The sequence below is a fragment of the Penicillium pulvis genome, assembly GCF_028828015.1.
Source record: "Penicillium pulvis strain IBT 33274 chromosome Unknown contig_12_segment0_segment0, whole genome shotgun sequence".
In the NCBI taxonomy this organism is placed as follows: Eukaryota; Fungi; Ascomycota; class Eurotiomycetes; order Eurotiales; family Aspergillaceae; genus Penicillium; species Penicillium pulvis.
The window spans coordinates 482,847-502,565 of NW_026643072.1; the positions used below are offsets into that span (position 1 = coordinate 482,847).

General features: G+C 49.1%; 9 protein-coding genes across 9 annotated transcripts; 3 read left to right on the plus strand and 6 right to left on the minus strand.

Annotated features, from left to right (window-relative positions):
• Positions 1-599: 599 nt before the first annotated feature.
• N7503_001408 (uncharacterized protein) lies at positions 600-2,228 on the minus strand (the record flags this gene model as incomplete). The annotated part of the gene is made up of 1 exon (XM_057060955.1): positions 600-2,228. One exon carries the CDS (start codon positions 2,226-2,228, stop codon positions 600-602), a length of 1,629 nt encoding a protein of 542 aa, XP_056924917.1.
• A 432-nt stretch (positions 2,229-2,660) lies between these two features.
• N7503_001409 (4-diphosphocytidyl-2C-methyl-D-erythritol synthase) lies at positions 2,661-3,881 on the minus strand (the record flags this gene model as incomplete). Its single annotated transcript, XM_057060956.1, has 1 exon — positions 2,661-3,881. The coding sequence occupies one exon, from the start codon at positions 3,879-3,881 to the stop codon at positions 2,661-2,663; it is 1,221 nt and encodes a 406-aa protein (XP_056924918.1).
• A 244-nt stretch (positions 3,882-4,125) lies between these two features.
• N7503_001410 (Ribosomal protein S5 domain 2-type fold subgroup) lies at positions 4,126-5,061 on the plus strand (the record flags this gene model as incomplete). Its single annotated transcript, XM_057060957.1, has 1 exon — positions 4,126-5,061. One exon carries the CDS (start codon positions 4,126-4,128, stop codon positions 5,059-5,061), a length of 936 nt encoding a protein of 311 aa, XP_056924919.1.
• Positions 5,062-5,347: 286 nt separating this feature from the next.
• On the minus strand, positions 5,348-5,827 carry N7503_001411 (uncharacterized protein; the record flags this gene model as incomplete). The annotated part of the gene is made up of 2 exons (XM_057060958.1): positions 5,348-5,507; positions 5,607-5,827. 2 exons carry the CDS (start codon positions 5,825-5,827, stop codon positions 5,348-5,350), a joined length of 381 nt encoding a protein of 126 aa, XP_056924920.1.
• A 2,349-nt stretch (positions 5,828-8,176) lies between these two features.
• On the minus strand, positions 8,177-8,500 carry N7503_001412 (uncharacterized protein; the record flags this gene model as incomplete). The annotated part of the gene is made up of 1 exon (XM_057060959.1): positions 8,177-8,500. The coding sequence occupies one exon, from the start codon at positions 8,498-8,500 to the stop codon at positions 8,177-8,179; it is 324 nt and encodes a 107-aa protein (XP_056924921.1).
• A 466-nt stretch (positions 8,501-8,966) lies between these two features.
• On the plus strand, positions 8,967-11,804 carry N7503_001413 (uncharacterized protein; the record flags this gene model as incomplete). Its single annotated transcript, XM_057060960.1, has 4 exons — positions 8,967-9,023; positions 9,093-10,819; positions 10,871-11,055; positions 11,119-11,804. The coding sequence occupies 4 exons, from the start codon at positions 8,967-8,969 to the stop codon at positions 11,802-11,804; spliced, it is 2,655 nt and encodes an 884-aa protein (XP_056924922.1).
• A 339-nt stretch (positions 11,805-12,143) lies between these two features.
• N7503_001414 (uncharacterized protein) lies at positions 12,144-13,789 on the minus strand (the record flags this gene model as incomplete). The annotated part of the gene is made up of 3 exons (XM_057060961.1): positions 12,144-12,623; positions 12,680-12,805; positions 12,860-13,789. The coding sequence occupies 3 exons, from the start codon at positions 13,787-13,789 to the stop codon at positions 12,144-12,146; spliced, it is 1,536 nt and encodes a 511-aa protein (XP_056924923.1).
• Positions 13,790-15,714: 1,925 nt separating this feature from the next.
• On the plus strand, positions 15,715-16,938 carry N7503_001415 (uncharacterized protein; the record flags this gene model as incomplete). The annotated part of the gene is made up of 1 exon (XM_057060962.1): positions 15,715-16,938. The coding sequence occupies one exon, from the start codon at positions 15,715-15,717 to the stop codon at positions 16,936-16,938; it is 1,224 nt and encodes a 407-aa protein (XP_056924924.1).
• Positions 16,939-17,185: 247 nt separating this feature from the next.
• Positions 17,186-18,998, minus strand: N7503_001416 (uncharacterized protein; the record flags this gene model as incomplete). Its single annotated transcript, XM_057060963.1, has 3 exons — positions 17,186-18,057; positions 18,117-18,544; positions 18,601-18,998. 3 exons carry the CDS (start codon positions 18,996-18,998, stop codon positions 17,186-17,188), a joined length of 1,698 nt encoding a protein of 565 aa, XP_056924925.1.
• Positions 18,999-19,719: the final 721 nt, after the last annotated feature.

Consider the following 19,719-nt stretch of genomic DNA (forward strand, 5'->3'; position numbering starts at 1 on the left):
CGAACTAATTATCGACCCCGGCCAACCCATCGCATGAACCTAGTCTAGATACGCCTCCCAGCCCCATGACCACATTCTCCGTGACCCAGTCCGAAATCCCCGCTTCATCTTCCACATGGAGACAGATCTGCCGTACACGAGTCCTCTAAGTGGGACTCATCTCTAAACGGGCAGTCCAACCTTGTTATCCACCCCTGAAACGATCAATACATCCATGAATACCGGTACTGACGATCGATCGGAGATGAATACACGAAAGATAAATGCAATCTGGATGGACCTACCATCTCTGGAAAGCAAAGGAACTTGCGGCTGAGATATCCCCGCAAGGAAGATGGGAGATTGGAGATTGGAGATTAGGCTAAGGGGCCTTATCTCGGCAGATTGGGCACATGGTCTACCCTACGGTGTTTGACGCGGCATTTGGATTGTACTTTCCAAACTTGGGAATCAAAATTGTGTTGGGTCGTGGTTGGCTTTTGTGTTGATATGGGGATCACGCATCCGCCTTGTACGCGTGGAAGAGTTGATGTTCACCCCCCCGAAGATGAAATTAGGTCAATAGCCTGGAACGGAATTATGAACATTAGAGGCGTGCTCTATACATCCTCGTGCCGCTGAAAATGAAACACCGAGCGACCATCACCTGTCGCTGAAGAACGCAAATTCCATCCACGCTGGATCTGGAATGTCCTAATGCTTTCAGAATGATCCGTGGTGTACTTCTGGACCGCATTCCACGGCGCGGAATTGTACTTCTGGCTCGTCTCGGGATTCTCGGTAACAATTGTTATAGAGCACCTGGCCAGCTGGAAGCATCGTGCCAGAACGAAATCCACTTCCTCCATGGGAAGGAACTCCAATGCTGAGCCGCAGAATATGTGATCGACGCTTTCTGTTCGCGTGGCGAGGAAAGATTCCATGCGTTTGTGAATCAAATCACAGTATCCACCTTCTCGGTGACAGATATCCAGCCTCTTATTAGAGATATCGACTCCAACGAGGTGGGTGATTTGATTCTGCGGATTGGATTTCAAAGCGCGGCCCAACCTTCCTGTTCCGCACCCGAGATCGATTGCACTACCTTTTAATGGTGACAGTGCAATGCTGTCTTTATCCTTGCCCAGAGCGCTACCTGTCACAGGCATCCCATCAAAAAGGGATGCCAGCTCGGCGACGCGGGCTCCTCGTGCACCCGTATTCTTGAGGAAGTAATTCGTGATATAAGTGTTGATAACAGCCCTATAAGCTCCAGGAAATCCGTGCTTGACATCCGTGTCCTCAAGCTGCGACCCAGTGGGATAGAAAAACACAGGAAGAGGATCGACTTCAATCACATAAGCTCTCCCATCCTGACCGATTCGCATATCCACATCGCATCCCATGCCGTTCGTGTACATCTTCTTAGTGGTGAATGCTTCCACGGCTGTTTCTTGGAGATGTTTCCACAACGCCGGATCCTCATCTTCGGACATGAGCTCATACCCAGACTCCGCATCAAATTTCAGTTCCAGTGTCAAGATTCGCGCGCTATCGCCAAATTTTTTATATTTTGCGCGCTGAGGGATCAGCGGAACGGGACTTTCCCCCATTGCGATCACCACGACTGAGTACTCCTCTCCAGCGATAAACTCCTGAACAACGATATCCGTGCTATCTCGTCCTGCCGCTTCGCAGCCGTTGGCGTATTGCTCCGCGTCTCGATGTCCTAGCGCCAGCGCTCGTTGAATTCGTACAGGGCGCATCAGTGTGTTCAAACGCTGGATGCAGCTCTCCAACTCGGCTTCATCGCGACACAGAGAATGCTCATCGATAAACATACTTCCATAGCTGGAAGCAGGCTTCACGAACAACGGGAAGCGCTCTATGCCAGGCACGAGCGGGCTCCCTGCTCGCTTGGCTTCGGCGAAAAAGTCCCATTTGGACTGCTCTCTTTCTGAGCTTTGTACACCGGCGTGTGGCAGATTGAGGGATTCAAAATATTGACTTGCATCAATACCTGCCAGGGAGTCGTCATGTGTCCCCCAAAGGAAGTTCATATAGAAGTCATAGCCCTCGGCTACTGCCTCATCGATTTGCTGCTTAGCTGTCTTCTTGTGGATGGTCTTGTGGGATACATGGTGTTGTGTCGTAAACACCCCGGGGTTCATGCATAGTTGTTGTGACTCCGATTCACCGACTGAAGCTTGGAGCTCCTCGAAGCAGGATTGAAATACACAGATTCTCATTGAGGAATATGCGGGTTGGACGGGGATGTGTTGGACAGAATGTTAGACACGCGATCAGCTATGGCGTTCTGGAAAACCCCACGAGATCTGCATGAACCCCTCCGAATCCATGATCTTCAAGATTCTGCACGATTGGTCAGTAGTAGCGCCTGTCTTAGTTTCGCTACCAGCTGAATGGGACAGATCTGGCGTTCTTGAGCGAATGTTTACACCGCTCTGGTCTGAAAGGGTAAATGATCGGACTGTGGTGGATACATCCCGTGTTGTCGGGATCTTCAGCTGAGCACACAAATCTTGCGTCGTATCCACTTATAGCTATCCTGATGGCTTGAAGCGGAATATTCCAAAGCTCGAAATGTGCAAATCTTCTTAAGAAAACCTCTCAAACTGCAGAAAACTATATTGAAACACTATGTTCATGTGAAGAAACACTCAAACAGAACCTGGGAAAACCGCCGTAGCCGTAGCTAAAGCCACAATACCCTCTTCGCGTCCCACAAATCCATTCCTCTCATTTGTCCCCGCTTTAACAGAAATACGACTCCGATCCAGCCCGACAATGCGCGCCACAGAGTCCCTCATTGCATCACGATGGGGACTAATGCGTGGCAGTTCGCACACAAAGCTCAAATCACAATGTGTGATAGTACCACCAGCCTCGGCGACAAGCTTGGCAGCATGCTGCAGAAATTTATCAGAGGAAGCACCCCTCCACCGAGGATCCTTATCTGAGAAATGAAATCCAATGTCAGCCGCTGCAATCGTACCGAGGAATGCATTGGTCAGAGCATGTAGTCCGACGTCCGCATCGGAGTGGCCGAGTAGTGTTGCCTTGTGCGGAATTTTGATGCCACACAGGGTGATCTCTTCACCGGGTACAAGCCGATGTGTGTCGTAGCCATGACCGACTCGGACATCTGGTAAAGGCGTTTTTGTAGAAGGGCGTTTCGTTTGCAGAAATCGCTCTGCCTCGTCAAAATCCAAGCTGTAGGTCAATTTGATGTTTTCCGATTCCCCAGGGACAATCCGCACGGGGAATCCCAATTCTTCGAATAAGGCGGCATCGTCGGTGTAATTCATTCCAGCGGCGGCGGCCTTTTCATGCGCTTCGAGAATCAACTTCAGCTCGAAGCCTTGCGGTGTCTGGGCACGGAAGAGACCATCTCGAGGGACGGTTGCTGTGATGAGGCCATTTGAGTCGGCCTTTTTGAGAGTGTCGGCAACAGCAAGGCCGGGAATCACCCCAACGGAAGGTTCCTGTTGGATAGATTTTGATACACTGTCTAGCAGTTGGTGCGAGGCGAATGGTCGTGCTGCGTCGTGAATGAAGACATGTGATGGGGCGTCTTGCAATGTAGAAAGGAAGCGAAGGCCCTTCAGAACTGATTCCCCTCGCTCAGCGCCTCCAGTCGTAGTGTAGATGCTGCTGTCGCGGTCGATAGAAGCCTCGAGTAAGGCAGTGTCATCAGCATGATGAACAATCACGATTGGACAATTCGCGTTCCATGAGCGAAATAGCTTGACAGTACGGTTGATCACAGTATCTCCCGAAATCCGACGGTAGGCTTTTTGACAGCCCTGACCTGCTCGTGTCCCTCTACCAGCAGCCGGGATAACGATACCAAATGACACTTTTGATTGTTGGTGGTGCATTGCGATTAAGTGGAGAGTGTAAACAAAGGAGAATCAGTGTGGGAAATGATGTAACACGATCTGCCCCTCCACAATCTGATCGGCAGGGCCCGTCACACGAACCATTCATTTAATTGATCCTTGGATCCTTACATACTCGCAAGTCGCGTGCTTTGTTTCCTTTTCCATTCTTCCACCGCTTCCTTATTTCCTTGCATCCGACTGCAACTCTGATTGGCGTACGTGACTGCAGGCAGATAGCACAATGACTTCGACTCCATCAAAAATTACCCTGCAAGTTCCTGCCAAAATCAATCCTCAGATTCGCGTGGGGCCCCTGCGAGAGGATGGATACCACGATATCACCTTGGCCTATCAGGCCATATCGCTTTTTGACACCTTGACTATTTCTCAAAATTTGGAGGGCCCCAGCATGAATGTGACCGGCATGGATAGTGACCGCGTCCCAGCAGATAATCGTAATCTGGTGATCAAAGCAGCTTCTCTCCTCGGAAAACAATTTGGTTTTGAACCAAGTTTTCATTTCGAGCTTGCGAAGTGCATTCCCTCTGAAGCAGGTCTTGGAGGTGGAAGTGCTGATGCCGCAGCTGCTTTCGTGGGATGCAATATCTTGTGGGGATCCAAGGTCAATGATGACGTTCTTATGGAACTAGGTGCACAGATCGGGGAAGATGTGCCGTTCTTTATCAAGGGCATGATGGCGATTGGCTTGGGCCATAAACAGCCACTCGTCAGCCTGGAGGTGGCAGACCATAAATGGATCTGGGTGTTGGCGGTCCCGTTCCGTGGTTTGTCGACAAAAGCTGTCTTCCAGGAACATGATAAAGTTTTGACTGGTTCTTTATCCGAAGAGGAGGAGAAATACCTTCGCAGACGGCAAGGGTGTATTGATGTTGCTTGGGGTACCACTTCACCGACGGAATTGCTGCCCTTCCTTGTCAATGATCTCGAATTACCCTCGACAAGACTGTTGCCGGATATAGGCATTGCATTAGAGGCTGGGAGGTCGCATGGCGCAGTTGCAAGTTTGATGAGTGGTTCTGGGTCAACATGCGCCTTCCTGGCGAAGGATGAGGCCCATGCAATGCACCTGAAAACAGAGATGCAGAAAAAGACTATCTTCAGGGAAATTGTGATCGCCTCAGGTCCTGTTGAAGGTGTTCGAGTCACCCAGACGTAGTGAATAGGCCTATGCATGAAGAAGTGCTAGTTGCTGTGGTGGAATGCGGGGCCGAAACTATGTATAATACAGATCTATATCCACGGATCCCAATCATACCTACCTGGCATAGAATCAAATGTGAAATGAACTCGCACACTATTGTATTTTTCAGCACACAAGGCTTGATGGAAGCTTGAGTAACATAAAATGCATTGTATGGACGTTATGGTATCAGACTATCGTAATACTTTCAAATTTGCCGCTGATGCCCATCCCTCAACCCTGCTCCTCAAAATATGCTCAATCAAGCGAGAAACGCACCGAGCTTAGCCTTATCTAAGATCTCGCCTTCAATCAATTTCCCTGTAGCCAAGACCTCTCCATCAACGCGCTCAAATCGTACGAGCGCAGGAACATTGTGAACATTCCAATTTGTGCGATAGACATTCTTGGGATCCCTCCATCTAAGAAGAAAGTCAGTCTTGATTTCCATGACACATTTTTCGAAGAAGTTTATCCAAATATAAACAAACTTCAAAAAGCCACATATTCAATAAACGTACTCTGGTTTCTGTCCAACGGGGACAATAGCTACAGTAGGTGCATCGGCAGGCGCAAAGGCGGTGTTGATATGGGGCAACGCCGCCCGGACATCGGGGCACCAAGGCTGCGACGTGATAGGGTCATCTGAGGACACGAAAGCAATGAAGAATTTGGGGCTGCTCTCGGGTAATTCCAGAAGCCGGGCGTTGGCTGGTGGGGAGAAAGCTCTTGTGATAGGCATGATGAGCTGATCGATTCTGGAGGGCGATGAATAAAAAGTGAATCACTCGGGAGGCAGTGATAATGATTGAAGCCAAATGTGTCTCGTGTAGTCTTTCAGGCTGTGGTGGATGATACCATAACCGCCTTTTTTTGTTTGATCGGGGTAAATGCGCAATTTTGCTTTGCGGCCCCACTTTGCAACGCTGTCGAATCAGCGATGATGTACGGTTATCTATCAATCACATTGGATACACCAAATGCATGATTCTCATCGCCCTTGCGTTTTGGTCTAGCCGATAGCGATGACTTGGACGAATGGTAGATTTGCGATTTCGCATTATTCAGTTTCTGTGGCGAACAGGCTGTCTTAAAACATGAGTAATTGTAGATATTCATGAGATTGATTCTGATACAGTATAGAGCTGACAGTTTAGAGCAGACAGTATAATCTCCAATGCCGTTTGAATTTTAAACTTCACAAAATATCTTCGTATGTACCTGGTATTATGACACTCTTTTGGGCGAGGATAATGCTGACTATGATAAAACATTCTTGCTACTTGAGACCAAAAGTTCGAAGTTGAGATGATTCATTTCATTCAGTCACAAGGCAACTCTGCATCTTCTTCGAATTATCCTTTTTATTCAATGTATGATTCAAACTCCAAGATGGAAGTGGCCACCGGTGACGTGGCCTAGGTAAAAACCATAGACGTAGAGTAGGAATGGCTCAAAACTCGAAAGATGATCAGAAGAACTACAATGATGAAGGAGTCTTTCTTTCTGGACACCACAGCCATCTTGAATGGATCGACTGCATTCTGCAACGCGGGTATTTTCAATGCCAGATACCTGATTCTGTTCGCCGATGAGGACAGCTTGGAGGAACTTCTGATACAATTCTAATTTCGGTGCCTTGTATCTCTTGCTCTGGACAGAGTCAAAACAGTCTCTTGGACTTACGCCCTTCTATCATTACGGAGTCTATGCATTCTAGTTATTTTTGGTCTCGCTAGGATAGTTCCATTTTCCAATTCTGCTATCCTCTCAGTAGTCAGTTTCCTATCATCATGTCCTTGAAAATCTGTGTCCACGTGTTCAATACATACTACGACCTTGATTGGCTTAGTAATTGTAAATTAGACACAATGCTTGCAATCTCTTCGTTCACTCAAAGGAAAGGGCTGGTCATACAACGTTGCTCGGTCTAAAAAGACCAAGCGACAAAAACAGAGATCTAGAACTCAATGGTGTTAATTTTTTCTGGTTCGTTGGGACGCACGTTGAGATGGACTGTTCTACGGGTGGTTCCCTCTGCGTCATTGTGCATGTTAGGCGAGCAAGACTGCCTTCGAATCAGCCTGCCCGCTCAGCTGACCTAAAGGATTTTAGGCTGTCATGATAATGCCCCGGTCGCCAATTCCCCGTGTGGCCATATCCTCTATGACCCGAGGAGACTGCAAAGAACTGATCATTTCGTTTGGAGAAACAACAATATTTAACCATACAGATAATTGCTACGATTACGCAGGATTGAGTTATCGAGGTACTTGCCCGGGCGTATGTGCCGAACACCTGGGTGCGGGGGTGGCTGAAATGATCAGCTGAACAGTCCCCGGGTGATGCCTCGCTGTACACCTCTCACCCAGGTGAAATCTTGATTTATGGGGCATTGAGAAAGTATGGCAGAGTCTCAGCTTAAGCCTTCACATCTTCCGCATGAGGCGCAGTCAGGGTATCACTTGCACTGACCTCAAGCTCCGGCGCCTCACTTTCTGTGGCTGTGTCTCGGGGATTATGTGCGGGCTTTAGTTACCCCTGCGCCTTGCAGTGTCTAGACCTGAAACATGGGAAGTCTCTACCGCATGCATGATCAAACCAGATACGGTAATCAGCTCGTACCTTCAGGCAACCAGATATTAGATTTCGCAGTAACGCGAAAGTTGCCTTGACAAAGTAGATTTGCTATGGAAAAAACGGACATGCACCCATGTAAGATCAAATTTTCCCAGTAAACAACGCCATGATGTAGAACCGAAATGGACAGAGACAAGTTGATTATATACTGCCAGGAGAATAGGCCGATTCCACTGGTGATGTTGAACCCTTGGAATAATGATGCATATTATGAACCGATCGGATATGCGAGACCAAATTGTCTTTGCGATTGAAAGGCTTGCATTTTGCACTGACGGGACAAAGATACTGCCTCGGAGATAAATGCATCAGCCGAATATGGCGGAGCAGCGTAGATTGTCGGGCAAAGTGCCCCGCATAAGTACAGCCCGCCCATCTGCACTCCAGCGGAGAATCTTGTGACTCCCTGCGACCGGGTTAGCTAAAGCAGAAAATCAATTCAGGGGTTGTCCTACCGGTGATGTGGCATCTCGTTGATCTGTCTCATCGCTGATGACTCATGTGGAGAGATCGCACCGGGGTGCTCGACTGGGGTGATTGACCCTGACGCCGGAGGCGTTCGGTAGATAAGGTTCTCTTGTGGATGCCAATAGGTTTGCTCGGGAATCGCGTTCGATTTAGGTTCTGGGCCATAATACTCTTGGGGCGAGATGTCGGGTGAAAGCTCCGGAACTGACGTGTAATAGCGAGTGTCGATGAAGAGGGGGTTGGCGTTACCATAACCGGGAGCTTCAGCGACGACTGGATTACCAAACGCATTTCGGTAAAATGACATAATGAAGGTGCAAGTAGATAGAGAGAATGATGGATTTAATGGAACTGGAGATTGGGATCGATAAAGGTGGGAATTGTTTTGACTGGAGGGGATCTTTGGTGTTGTTATGGCAAGTCATAACTAAGAACTAAGAAGGCATCCATCTTAAATATAATTGCGCTATTTGACAGGATCTGCGCATTTGACCAGATTTCACGCATCTGGCAAGAGGGTTGCCAATTGTCAAGGCCCTTGACAAGGTGATTGACGGTGCCTAGGCAAAAGCCAAGCGGTCGACGCCCTGCGCCCTCATTGGGCGAGCTCGGGTGGAGGCTTGACAGCTGCGCAGTTGTCGAGGATGAGGCGGCTGATTAGTTCTCTACGTCAGGGAATTAGATACATAAGCACTTGGGAACTAATAGCCAGAGGAATATGATTTCAACTTTTTTCCCCTTCCATCTGAGGTTTCTTGCTCATCTTGACTACAATGGACAAGACTGGCACAATCGTGGCTCACGCCCCCCATAATAGAAGAGATTCCACGGTAAACAACTCTTTCCGCCTTCCAATCCACGGAACGGCTTTATGCTTATCTCGTATTTCCCGACTCTAGCTCTCTACGACAAAAATTGCAACCAAAATTGCAAAGAAGGACTTCATCAAAAAATGGCTTCACACCACTCCCCGCAAAACGATCAGCGTCCCCGCAAACCCAGAGTTCACCTTGGAGAAGCCAGATTTCACCCCGGGAGACTTCATGAAGCACATTTGTGTGGATTTCACCGCCATGATCCAAGAAGCGATCAAAAACAGTCCGTCCAACAAACAATCTACAAGAGGCATCTGCAAGGAAATCATGCGAACCAACGCTTGGTATCGCACCCACCAAAACTCGGGCTGGCAAGAAATTGTCGCTGAAGAGCTTGCGAAAAATCCCATCTTCCGACCTCTGATTGAATGCCACAATGGGAAAATCAGCAGGACGAGGAGTGTGAAATGGTTGCTGAGCTTCGCCGCGCCCACCAGTACCGCGCATGCCAGTACCGCAGAAAGCACATCGTCAGACACGAACACAGAGTCTGGATGGAATGTTCCGGAGTTATCGGACACTAGTACTGCGGTGGATTCCAGTACGGAAAGTGCACACGGACCGCCGCAGCGAAGTTCTACAGAGGTGTCATGCACCAGCACTAGCACTGACATCAGCAGCATCAGCACTGGCAACAGCATGAGCAGGAGTACAGAATATGAAATACAATTCCCTCCCGAGGATCTCGCAGAACTACCCGCATCATGCATGGATGCTGAATTACCGGAAAGTTGTGTCGCGAAGCCAAAGTGTGGGTCTTGGGAGAATACATACTCCGTATCCCCCATAACCACTTTTGAGACCCACGAAGGCGAGAGGTACACGGAAAGACCCTTCTCTATGTCGGAACTGACACTGGTCTCTCCTATATCTCCACAGTCGCCCAACCGATTCTCACCCACCTCATTTGCTGCGTTTTCTCTACATTTGCCAAATGAATCCTCATATTATGATAATCACACCAGTACTCCTCCCCCAAAATACGTGGATATCCCACGCAAGCGTGATGAATCTTTCCACATGGAGCTGGAACCTGATCCGACTCACATTGGTGGAAGGATGTCTTTCGATATGTCATCAATTGCTCCTCAGTCACCGAGGCGTATGACTGCGAGTCCAATCTCGAGCATTACCCAAGTACAGGAGAATTCGAACTCGCGTCTGGCCGAGACTCGAGTTTCATCATCGGCTCTTTCCTCGACTACCTCAGAGTGGCCCATTCACAGTCCGAAACCGGGTCCCGCCAGCAATAATTGTTCACTCAAGCGCGGGAATTATGTGAGGAAGTCAAAGAAGCCCGTCAATATGCAGCAGAGGGAAGAAATCGGACGTTGGATTGAGGAGATACCCTCTCAAACTCAGCCGACACCGCCAGACACTTCTGGGTCGCATTTGATACGATACCAACTTTACGATACCCCGATGGAGGACGAGGAGATGGACAACAATGACTCATCAGCTGCCAATAACGGGGGAAGGATTCCCTCGGGTTTTGGAGACACCAATGATTCTGGGGAAAAATCGCCCCCCAAAAAGGGCGGTCGCCCTCCACCGCAAGATAACAGAGGTACGGGACGCGATGACGACGGCAACCAAGATCGAAAGAGGAAGCGCCTACATTCCCCAGACAGAGACGAAAGACGCAGATTCGCGTGTGTGTATCACAAGTTTGACCCGAACACGTATGGCGTCAATAACCGGAAGTATCTGGTGTGTGCGGGAGCCGGATTCAAATTTACATCTGAGCTTGTGTAAGTACCCATGATCCACCAAATTGTTTACTTGTCTCTAACATTCTCCAGCCGCCATCTCGCTCGGAACCACGATGAGTTCATTTGCGGCAATTGCCTTGAACAGTTTGCAGACGACGAGCAACGTCATAACCATTACGAGCATTGTACCGTTCGGCTCCGGTGCTCCCAAGAAGAACGTTGGCAAATTCTCTACCGTGCCCGGTTCCCGGGTGCTCCAGTCCCAGAAGATCCATGTATGTCTAATCGCACGCCTCATGAAAAACAGAATGAATGTACTAATGGCTTTTCAAATTTAGACCAGTCGACTCGACTAAGAACCCCCCCTCCAAGAATAAACACTAGCCTCGGGCCGGCACCAACCAACACAGAACCTAGCTCAAACGCATCTGGTTTAGCCCCCTCATTACCTTCTACCAGTTCCAGTGAAACATCCCCAAAGTTAATGGAGTGTATGGTCCGCATAGAAGGCCTTGAGAAGCGTTTACCCGACTTCGAAGACAGGATCATCCGGCTAGTAATGAAGCTAGATCCCACATCGTCGAACCCAGTATCCAGAACACACAGCCACATATCGCAAAAGTGCCCAACGGTCTCTCCGTCCTTAAAATCTGCCGCAGATGAGCCCTTCTTTTCATCTCAGGGTGGTACTGATACAACTACTTCGAGCTCAAAACCATCCCCTTCGTCAGATGTACCCTTTAACTGGTCAGCCTTTCAACCATCAACAGGCGATATCTTGATTCAACCTTCACAGACTACTGATGTAAACATGGATGATAGCGGGCTCTGGAGGGAGTTTCCAGATGGAACTAATGCATCTGTCACTGCGCTTAATCACTTTTCGAGTGTGTGGAGTAGCAGTGATGGGGAAAGGAATTCGTTTGGGAAAGAGATGGGTCAGCAGTCGGACCCACCCCCAACGAATTTGGCAGACTTTGCGTGGGGGGATGTCATGTTCCCGGCTCATGATTTCGGGTCATAATTTAAATCGAGTTTTTCGGATTTTAGCGGGAATGGTCGGGGCCTCTTTTCCTTTTTTATTTTGTTCTATACCATTTGCTTTGCTGAAATTGGCTTGGGGGTTCATCATCAGGAGTATCAAGGATTATATATGTGCCTGCCAGGGTTAGGTCTATGCGCACTTTGGAAAATTGAGATACCACTACAGTACAGAACATTTACGAAAGATCCAGTCTTTGATGATTCATATAGCATGATTGCATTCCACATGGAAAAGAACATGCACGTCGTAGACATACGATAGCATTTGTAAACACCTTCGATTGGTGAAGGGTACATGTGACATAGAACGAGGAAATAATCAAACAAGATACCTGAAACCCTTGCGCACCCGCAAAGACTCATCGGCACTCTCAATAAAGTCCGAACCACTGGTCTGGGCATCAGGATGCCCAGCATTATACTCAGCCTCACTCTGCTCAAGCTTCTTGTTGAGGTTGACAAGGATCATTCTGAATCCCCAGAAGCCAACAATAGTAATACCGAACATAGCAGTCACGATTCCGTAACTCTTGCGGTATCCGTTATCGGAGAGATCCCACACGTACGAGCCGGCGACGTTACCAAGCTGACTGAATGCGTTGATCAGGGCGAGAGCAACGGCTCGCTTGGCGGGAGGTCGGGGGAATGAGGAACTGATCCAGGAGTAGAAAACGATGAAGCCGGCGTAGGAGCCTGCTTGGAGGAAGAGGGCGACATAACGGGCTGCAACGTTGAGCGTTGACATGCTGATGACGAAACCGACGATTCCCATGAATAGAGGGCCGTAGATGTGCCAGATCTGGGGTTTGGTTAGTTGAGAGTTAGATGTGGATTTGTTGGAGGGGTGTAGCTAACCTTTTCTTGGGTTCTGTCTGCGTGCCAGGCGTTCAGGACGGAGAAGATACAGGAGAAGACCCATGGGGGAGCACTCATGAGCAGGGTAGGGACGTATGAGAAACCAAGAGTGCCGGTGAGAGTGGGCTGTGAGAAAAGAAATTAGTGGTAGTCACGACTGGGCACAAAAGCTGAACTTACGAAGAAGGCGTTGAAGGACAGTCCGACGACATAGGCAGTGAAAGACAACATCATAACGTAGATCTTGAAATCCTTCAGGGCCATAATGAGTCCAGAGTAGGGGCTCTGTTCGTTGGAATCGGTATCAGCCTCACCAACATCCTCCATGATACGAAGCTGCGCAACAAGAAGCTCTTCCTCGGTGAATCCGCGAGCATTGGTAGGCAGATCAGGCAAGATGAAGGCAGAGGAGAGGGCAATAGTCATGGTAATAGCACCCTCGATCCAGAAGAGCCAGCGCCAGGCGGCGTGGCCCAGGACACCTTGCATGTTGGACAAGACACCAGCAGCGACGAGCGAGGAGAAGGCATTGGAAATCAGGTTACCACAGAACAGAATAGCGTTTCGGGTAGTCAACTCCCTGCGGGTATACCACTTCGAGAGGATAAGGAGAGCACCAGGGAGGAAGGCAGCCTCAACGAAACCCAGCAGGAATCGAATAGCGACCATGTGGCTGAAGTTCTTTGCCAATCCGGAGCATGTAGAGATCAGACCCCACAGGGTCATGGAGCAGGCGATATAGATTGATGGGCGCGAGATGCGGTTGATAAACATGTTCGAGGGCACCTGCATCAAGATGTATCCAACATATAGAATACTCAGACAGGTCGAGTACTGTGTGTCGGTGAGGTTCAAATCAGTCTGCAGACCCTTCAATCGGGCCGCAGAGATGTTGTTGCGGTCGAGATAGTTCATGATGTAGATGAGAACAAACAAGCTGCACCGGGCATCAAGTTTGCGCTTCAGGCTCTTCTCAACGACAATCCTGCGAGCAGGATCAATGTGAGGAACGACATTTTGAATCTCAGTCACATGCTCCAAGTTCTCAGTCCCCTCCTTCTCGACCTCAGTCTCAATCCGGTCGTTGTTTCGTGAGGTATCGTCTGCCATGATGTGTGTTCTTCCCAGTTGCACAAAAGGAAGTGAAAACAAGGAGCAGAAATCCCCTCTTATGACCAACAGTCACACAAAAACCTTTTTCCCCCACCCCACGCTAATCTGCTTGAGTACAAACCCCGGTGACCCCCACGCTGAAATTATCGTAATTTTGCGGGGGCCCCAGTGGAGATAAACGCTTGGCGTCGGGATGGACGCACCACGGCAGGTTTTTTCGGGTGCAGGGTCTCCGAGAACCGGAAAACTGACTTTGGTGGTTCCCGGTTCTGCGCGGGTGATTGGTTGATCGGGCCGGTCAGTGCGTGGAAAATCGGGTCGAGATGAGAAACAGACCTTGGCTGTCTCCGGGGTTATGGTGAACTTTCTCAATCCCACAAAGCTTCGTCACTTTCAAATGCACTGTAATGCGGAGAGATGCTCACCGGTGAGTTCACCCCCCACCTTTTGTCCGGGGACTTTGTTTTGAACGCTTTGCCTGCACGTCACTTCATGGGGTTGCAGCCAGTTGTAACGTTCCACGTCATTTTTGATTTTGTGGCTTTCTTTCCAGACCCAGTCCGATTATTCACCCCTGGAGAAGGACCGGGGAAGAATGCCAAGACACGGCAGGTTTAGCCGAGGGGAATGTGAACGGGCAAGTTCCATACGAGTTTTGTTCTGTCGTATGACTTTCCTGAGACTTCAAGAATGCGGAGAACACCGTGCGGTCAGGAACCCCCTTGGCAAAGAGAAGATTTTTTTCGTCCCCCTCGATTGCTTCAATTTCCTCTTAAAATCATACATATAATAATAAGCGTGCTTTTTCCTCTGTTTACTCACGAGCTAAGACTCATTCCACTACCCCCAACATACATGAATCTAAATGATACTAGCCAAACATGTTCATGCCAATGTTAGTCCCCAATTTCACCAGCAGCTGCGTAAGACATCCTCAAAACATCAATCCCATTCTTGAACAGATAATATCAATATACCGCGTTGCTCTTTCACGGGATAAAAGCCCTTGTCCATTCTCAGTGCGGGAAAAACTTGAGCCCACCCGCACCGGGCCCAACACCCTTCAAAACAGGAAATCAAGTCTCCTCACCGTTACACTCATCCCCAATATACACGAAGCCACGGAGCAGCCGCGGTTAAAGGCTCAGCCTGGTTTGTCATCCAATTGTCCGGCCTTAGGCAACATACACCAATCACGATACATGCCAAACTCTCCCCCAGCAATATATTTCTAGAGGGGGAGCTCAGTCTTAAAGTTTAATTAGGTTAGCGCTTGTACCTAGATAGCTAATAGCTGCATTATCCAAAAAACCGCGCATTGAATTGGTGAAGCTTTGTACAGACAGATGAACTGCCCAATCAGATTGGAGCAACCTAACTTTGACACGTGGGAAACTCGGCATTTAGAGCCCGTATGGCTTGATCGCTATTGATATGTGACCAATCAGGTGAAAGAGAGATATTAGGTACAGATGTACATGAAAATCTTAATCTCAGATAAATAAAAGTATTGTCAAAAGTAAGATGCACAACCTTGGAAGTGGAGACACCTTGCTTGTTGCTGATTGGTTCATCGGAAATTGCTGCTGCGGACCCTTTCTTGACACAATTGACAGCGCCATTGGCACATCATGTTAAGAGGGAATGGATTGATGCATTTCAGTGGTAAAAATCGGATTTCGGGTTTCAAATTTTGAATCCTCAGGATAGTAGCTTGTCTTGGTACGGTGTTCGCCAACAAGTAACATTGATAAAAACCTTTATCCGTACAATAGAATATCCGACGGAAAATAGTTGTTCTATGTATATAGCCAAAGAGCCACAGCTCCCAGAAAATAGCTCAGAGCTGCCCCAAGACTTCATTTCGTTATTTCTTTCGTCAGAAAATTCCCAGATAGCACAGACATCGCCCTTTTTTCGAAATGTCGAACCCCGGACAATTTCTCGCGGGAAAACGCATTATTGTCGCTGGTGGGAGTTTTGCAGCATTGTCCTTCGTGATCGCCCTAGATCAGCTGTGGAACCCCTCACTAGAGCATCCCGAAGTCACGTTGTACGAGCGAGACGATCGGAACAAGTCAATCAATAAAGACCCCTACGTGCTGAACATCAACGGAGCGAGCCGCGATGACGGACTGGTCGCCATTCAACAGCTCGGATTACTAGATGGAATTCGCAGCCATGCGACTCTGAATGGGGGTGACATTAAAGTGTGGTCCGACAACTGGAAATGGCTCTCGTCTATCAACCCAAGTGCCTACGGCAGCCTCCCCGCTGCCACGATGCGCATCACACGCGCCGACCTAAAGCGCATTCTCATAGAAAAGGCAGAGGGAACTAAGACAACATTGAACTGGGGATCAGCCTGCGAATCAGCCGAAAGGCTCCCCGGAGGTGAGATACGAGTCACGCTTTCGAACGGCACAACCCAAGACTGCGACCTGCTTGTCGCCGCAGATGGCGCAAACAGTAACATGCGAGCTTGCTTCCGACCCAACGACACGGAGACTAGTTATGCCGGCGCATCCCAGATTGGTGGCATATCCCATCTCCCAGCAGGAGTTCCCAAGCCGATCCATGAGAACTACGGCTTACAAATGTCCTCGGGCGAAGGAGTCTGCTGTATCTACAACCCTTTTGACAACGAACGAGTAGCCTGGGCAGTGAGCACGGTCGGACCTGAACGAAAACCCAAGACCGACTTCACGGCTCAGGAATATTTGGCACTGAAGCAGGAGGCACTCAAGACAGCATCCATGTTTCAAGAACCTTTTAAAACAGTCGTCGAGGCCACTATTCCTGGCACCGCATTTATCCGTCCCGCCAAGGAGAAGTCCGCCTTCCAACACGATGCTCAGCTGAAAGGTGTCATTTTCATCGGTGACGCAAATCATATCCTCAGCGCTTTTGAGTATGTAGGCGCTAACCTGGCGCTGAAGGACGGGTGGGATTTGGCAGAGCAGATTTGTCGGAATACGTCCATGGATGCGGCGGTTTCTTCTTATGACCGATTAAGCATTGCTCGGTTCGAGCCTGTTTTCAATTTTTCGCATGAGCGCATTGGGTTTGGGCATTGTACTGGGAAGAAGTGGACGTTTTATAAATATGGGATGGCTGCTCAAAGGGCGTTTAAGCAGGTTCATTAAATGTGTTTAGGTGTCGGGATGCGGGTACCTATCTGTTAAACTTTACGATTATGAGTTGCTTTTTCCTCTTCCAAGAGGAATAATAGAGTCATGCGATCACAGGCCGTAAAACTATGGTGACCGAACGTAGTGAATATTAATCAATATATATTAGGTACCTAAGAAAACGTAGCTATATTTATCCTATCTGGGAACGACTCCCCAGATTACTATCCCTGAAAGAACTAAGGCAGATTGACGACTCCTTTTAACAGTAGGTAGCGTTTGAAGAAGCCTTGGTGATAACACCGGCATCAATAAGACGCTCATATGACCAGTAATCCTTCTGGGTACCCTGTCCATCAACAGCAACACTGCTGTTATGCTTGATGTTCCAGAAAGATCCACCCTGAACATACAAGCTCCAAGCATACCGCTGAGTATCAAAGAGATCCTTACGGTTGGCATATGTGTTGCTGTAAAGAGTCTGCAAAGCCCATTCACCAACAAAGACAGGGAATTTGCCATCACCACCGAGGACAGAAGCCTGACCACAAATGGCACCATCAGCCCACTGGGAGTAAACACCCGAGGCAGCGAAGTAGTAGACATGCATGTCGATGACAATGTTGGTACCGGTGGGGAAGTAAGGAGACCAGTGTTCCTCGCCGACGAAGCAGTCCTGGAGCATGAGAGGGATGCGCTTGTCAACCTTGGCGATGCGCTTCAGAACACCCTGGGTGTACTTGACGATCCAGGCTGTGCCGTTGGTGGTCAAAGTGTTGGCCGAGGCGAAAGCAGTCGGGTTATCGGAGGCCTCGTTGATGGGGGCAATAGTGAAAGCCCAGGGGTATCCGGTTTCAACGAAGAAGGCAAGGATCTGGTCAACGGCCTGGTAGGAGTATTCCAGGTTCGTAGAGTTGAAGAACCAGGCGTCGTGGCCAGCAGCCTCACCGATGTCCAGGTTGTTGACACCACCGGGGAGGGAGTGCAGGCCGACGATGACGCGCATGTTGTACTTCTCGATGGCGTAGACGGAGATCTTCTTCAGGTAGTCCTGCTGGTTTCCGTGGTACAGAGCCGATCCGGGGACCTTGATCCAAGCGGCGTAGGTGGTGGGAATACGGAGAGTGTTGACGCCTAAATTGTTTGTTAGGATTTGCTGTGATCCAAGGAGGGCGGATATAGACATGACTTACCGACAGCGGCCATCTTGTCGATATCAGCGGTGGTGACAAAGGTGGCATAGCGTTCCTCGAGTACAGGGCCACACTGGGAGCCGAGGGTCTCGCAGAAGGTCCACTCATCATCGGCCTCGGGGGCGTGCTGGTCCCACCAGTACTGGTTGAAGACCTGCTCCTGCTCGAGCCAGCCGCCGAGGTTGACACCGTTGGCCTTGTAGGTGGTCCAATTGGTGTACTGACCCGCTGCAATGGTAGCAGTAGTGGAAGCGACAGTGGAGGTATAGGTCTTAGTGGTGGTAGTTCCGTGGTGAGTGGCGGTCCGGACGATAGTGCGAACAGCGGTCTGAGAAGCGGGCTTAGTGTTCAGGTCAGTGTTGAAACCCGACCCGACGGCAGAGCCGCCAGCAACTGGGGCAAGGTTCTTGGTGTGGGTAGTGGGTTTACTAGAAAATATCCGTTAGAGCTATGCGTTTCGAGCTGTGTATCAAGATCAACATACGTGTTAGAGGTCTTGGTCTTGGTAGCGATCTTGGTGATCACAGTACGGCCATTCTCATTGGAAGCAGCAGCCTGAGTCGCAGTGGCTTCAGCAGTGACAGTGGCGGTAGAAATAGTCTTGGTGACGGTGGTGGTCTCGAAAGCATAGACAGTCGTGTGCAGGTGGGTGGGGGCATTGGTACATTCAATAAGAATAGTATTATCAATGGTGATGACGGCATCCTCTTCCAGCTCAACATCAACAATGACGGGGTACTCAACGATGTTGACAGACAGGTGCAAGACTTCACCAGTGTTGATAACATTAGCACAGGTGTCTTCGTTGGACTTGGCCTGGATCACTCCGGCGGCGGCAACCCCAAGAGAGGCTGCTCCTGCTACAAGGCTAAGGAGACGCATGACGGCCGATTATGATAAGGAATGACTAGTGTAAGATTGAAACAGAAACGAGAGAGAGGAGCAGTGCCAAAAGAGTGTATGCAATCCGCTGAATATTACTTGCAGGGCCACTCGACGATCTTATACTCCTCCCCATGCCGGTAATCCCTATCTCTCCCGCTAGAGTTTGCTAAAGAATCATTTCCCGGAAACCAATGCCGACCGAAATATTGAACCTCATAGGTGGGACTCTCTAAATTTACCTACTCGGCAAAGGTTCTACCGAACAGGATGCATGTTGTTCGGGCCGAATGGAGTTTTTGTGCTTGGCGTGTCCAAATCGAAGCTTTGGAAGCCGAATGGCCCCGAAAAGACCGGAGTCGAGACACGAATACGGTATAAACTCTATAGATTAGAACAGTGGGTCGGTAGTTTTGGACCGGGTTCACTTCCCTGGCAGATTGATGATTTGAACCAATGGCAAGGACATCTTGACAAATTACTTCCAGGCTACAGCCACACTATAATTTCAATGGCGGCTCACTGGGCTGTTTGGCACTAGTAAAACCCCTGACAAAGCCTTGTTTTACGTAATTTTCGTCAGGACGGATAGTCCAGGGTTCGATGCTATACGATCACCAGGTAGGAAAGATTGCCTCGATTGTGAATGATGATCTCATGCTGCGAAGCGCTATCATCCTCGTGCGGCTAGACTTGAACAATCTGCGTGTAAATAAATTCT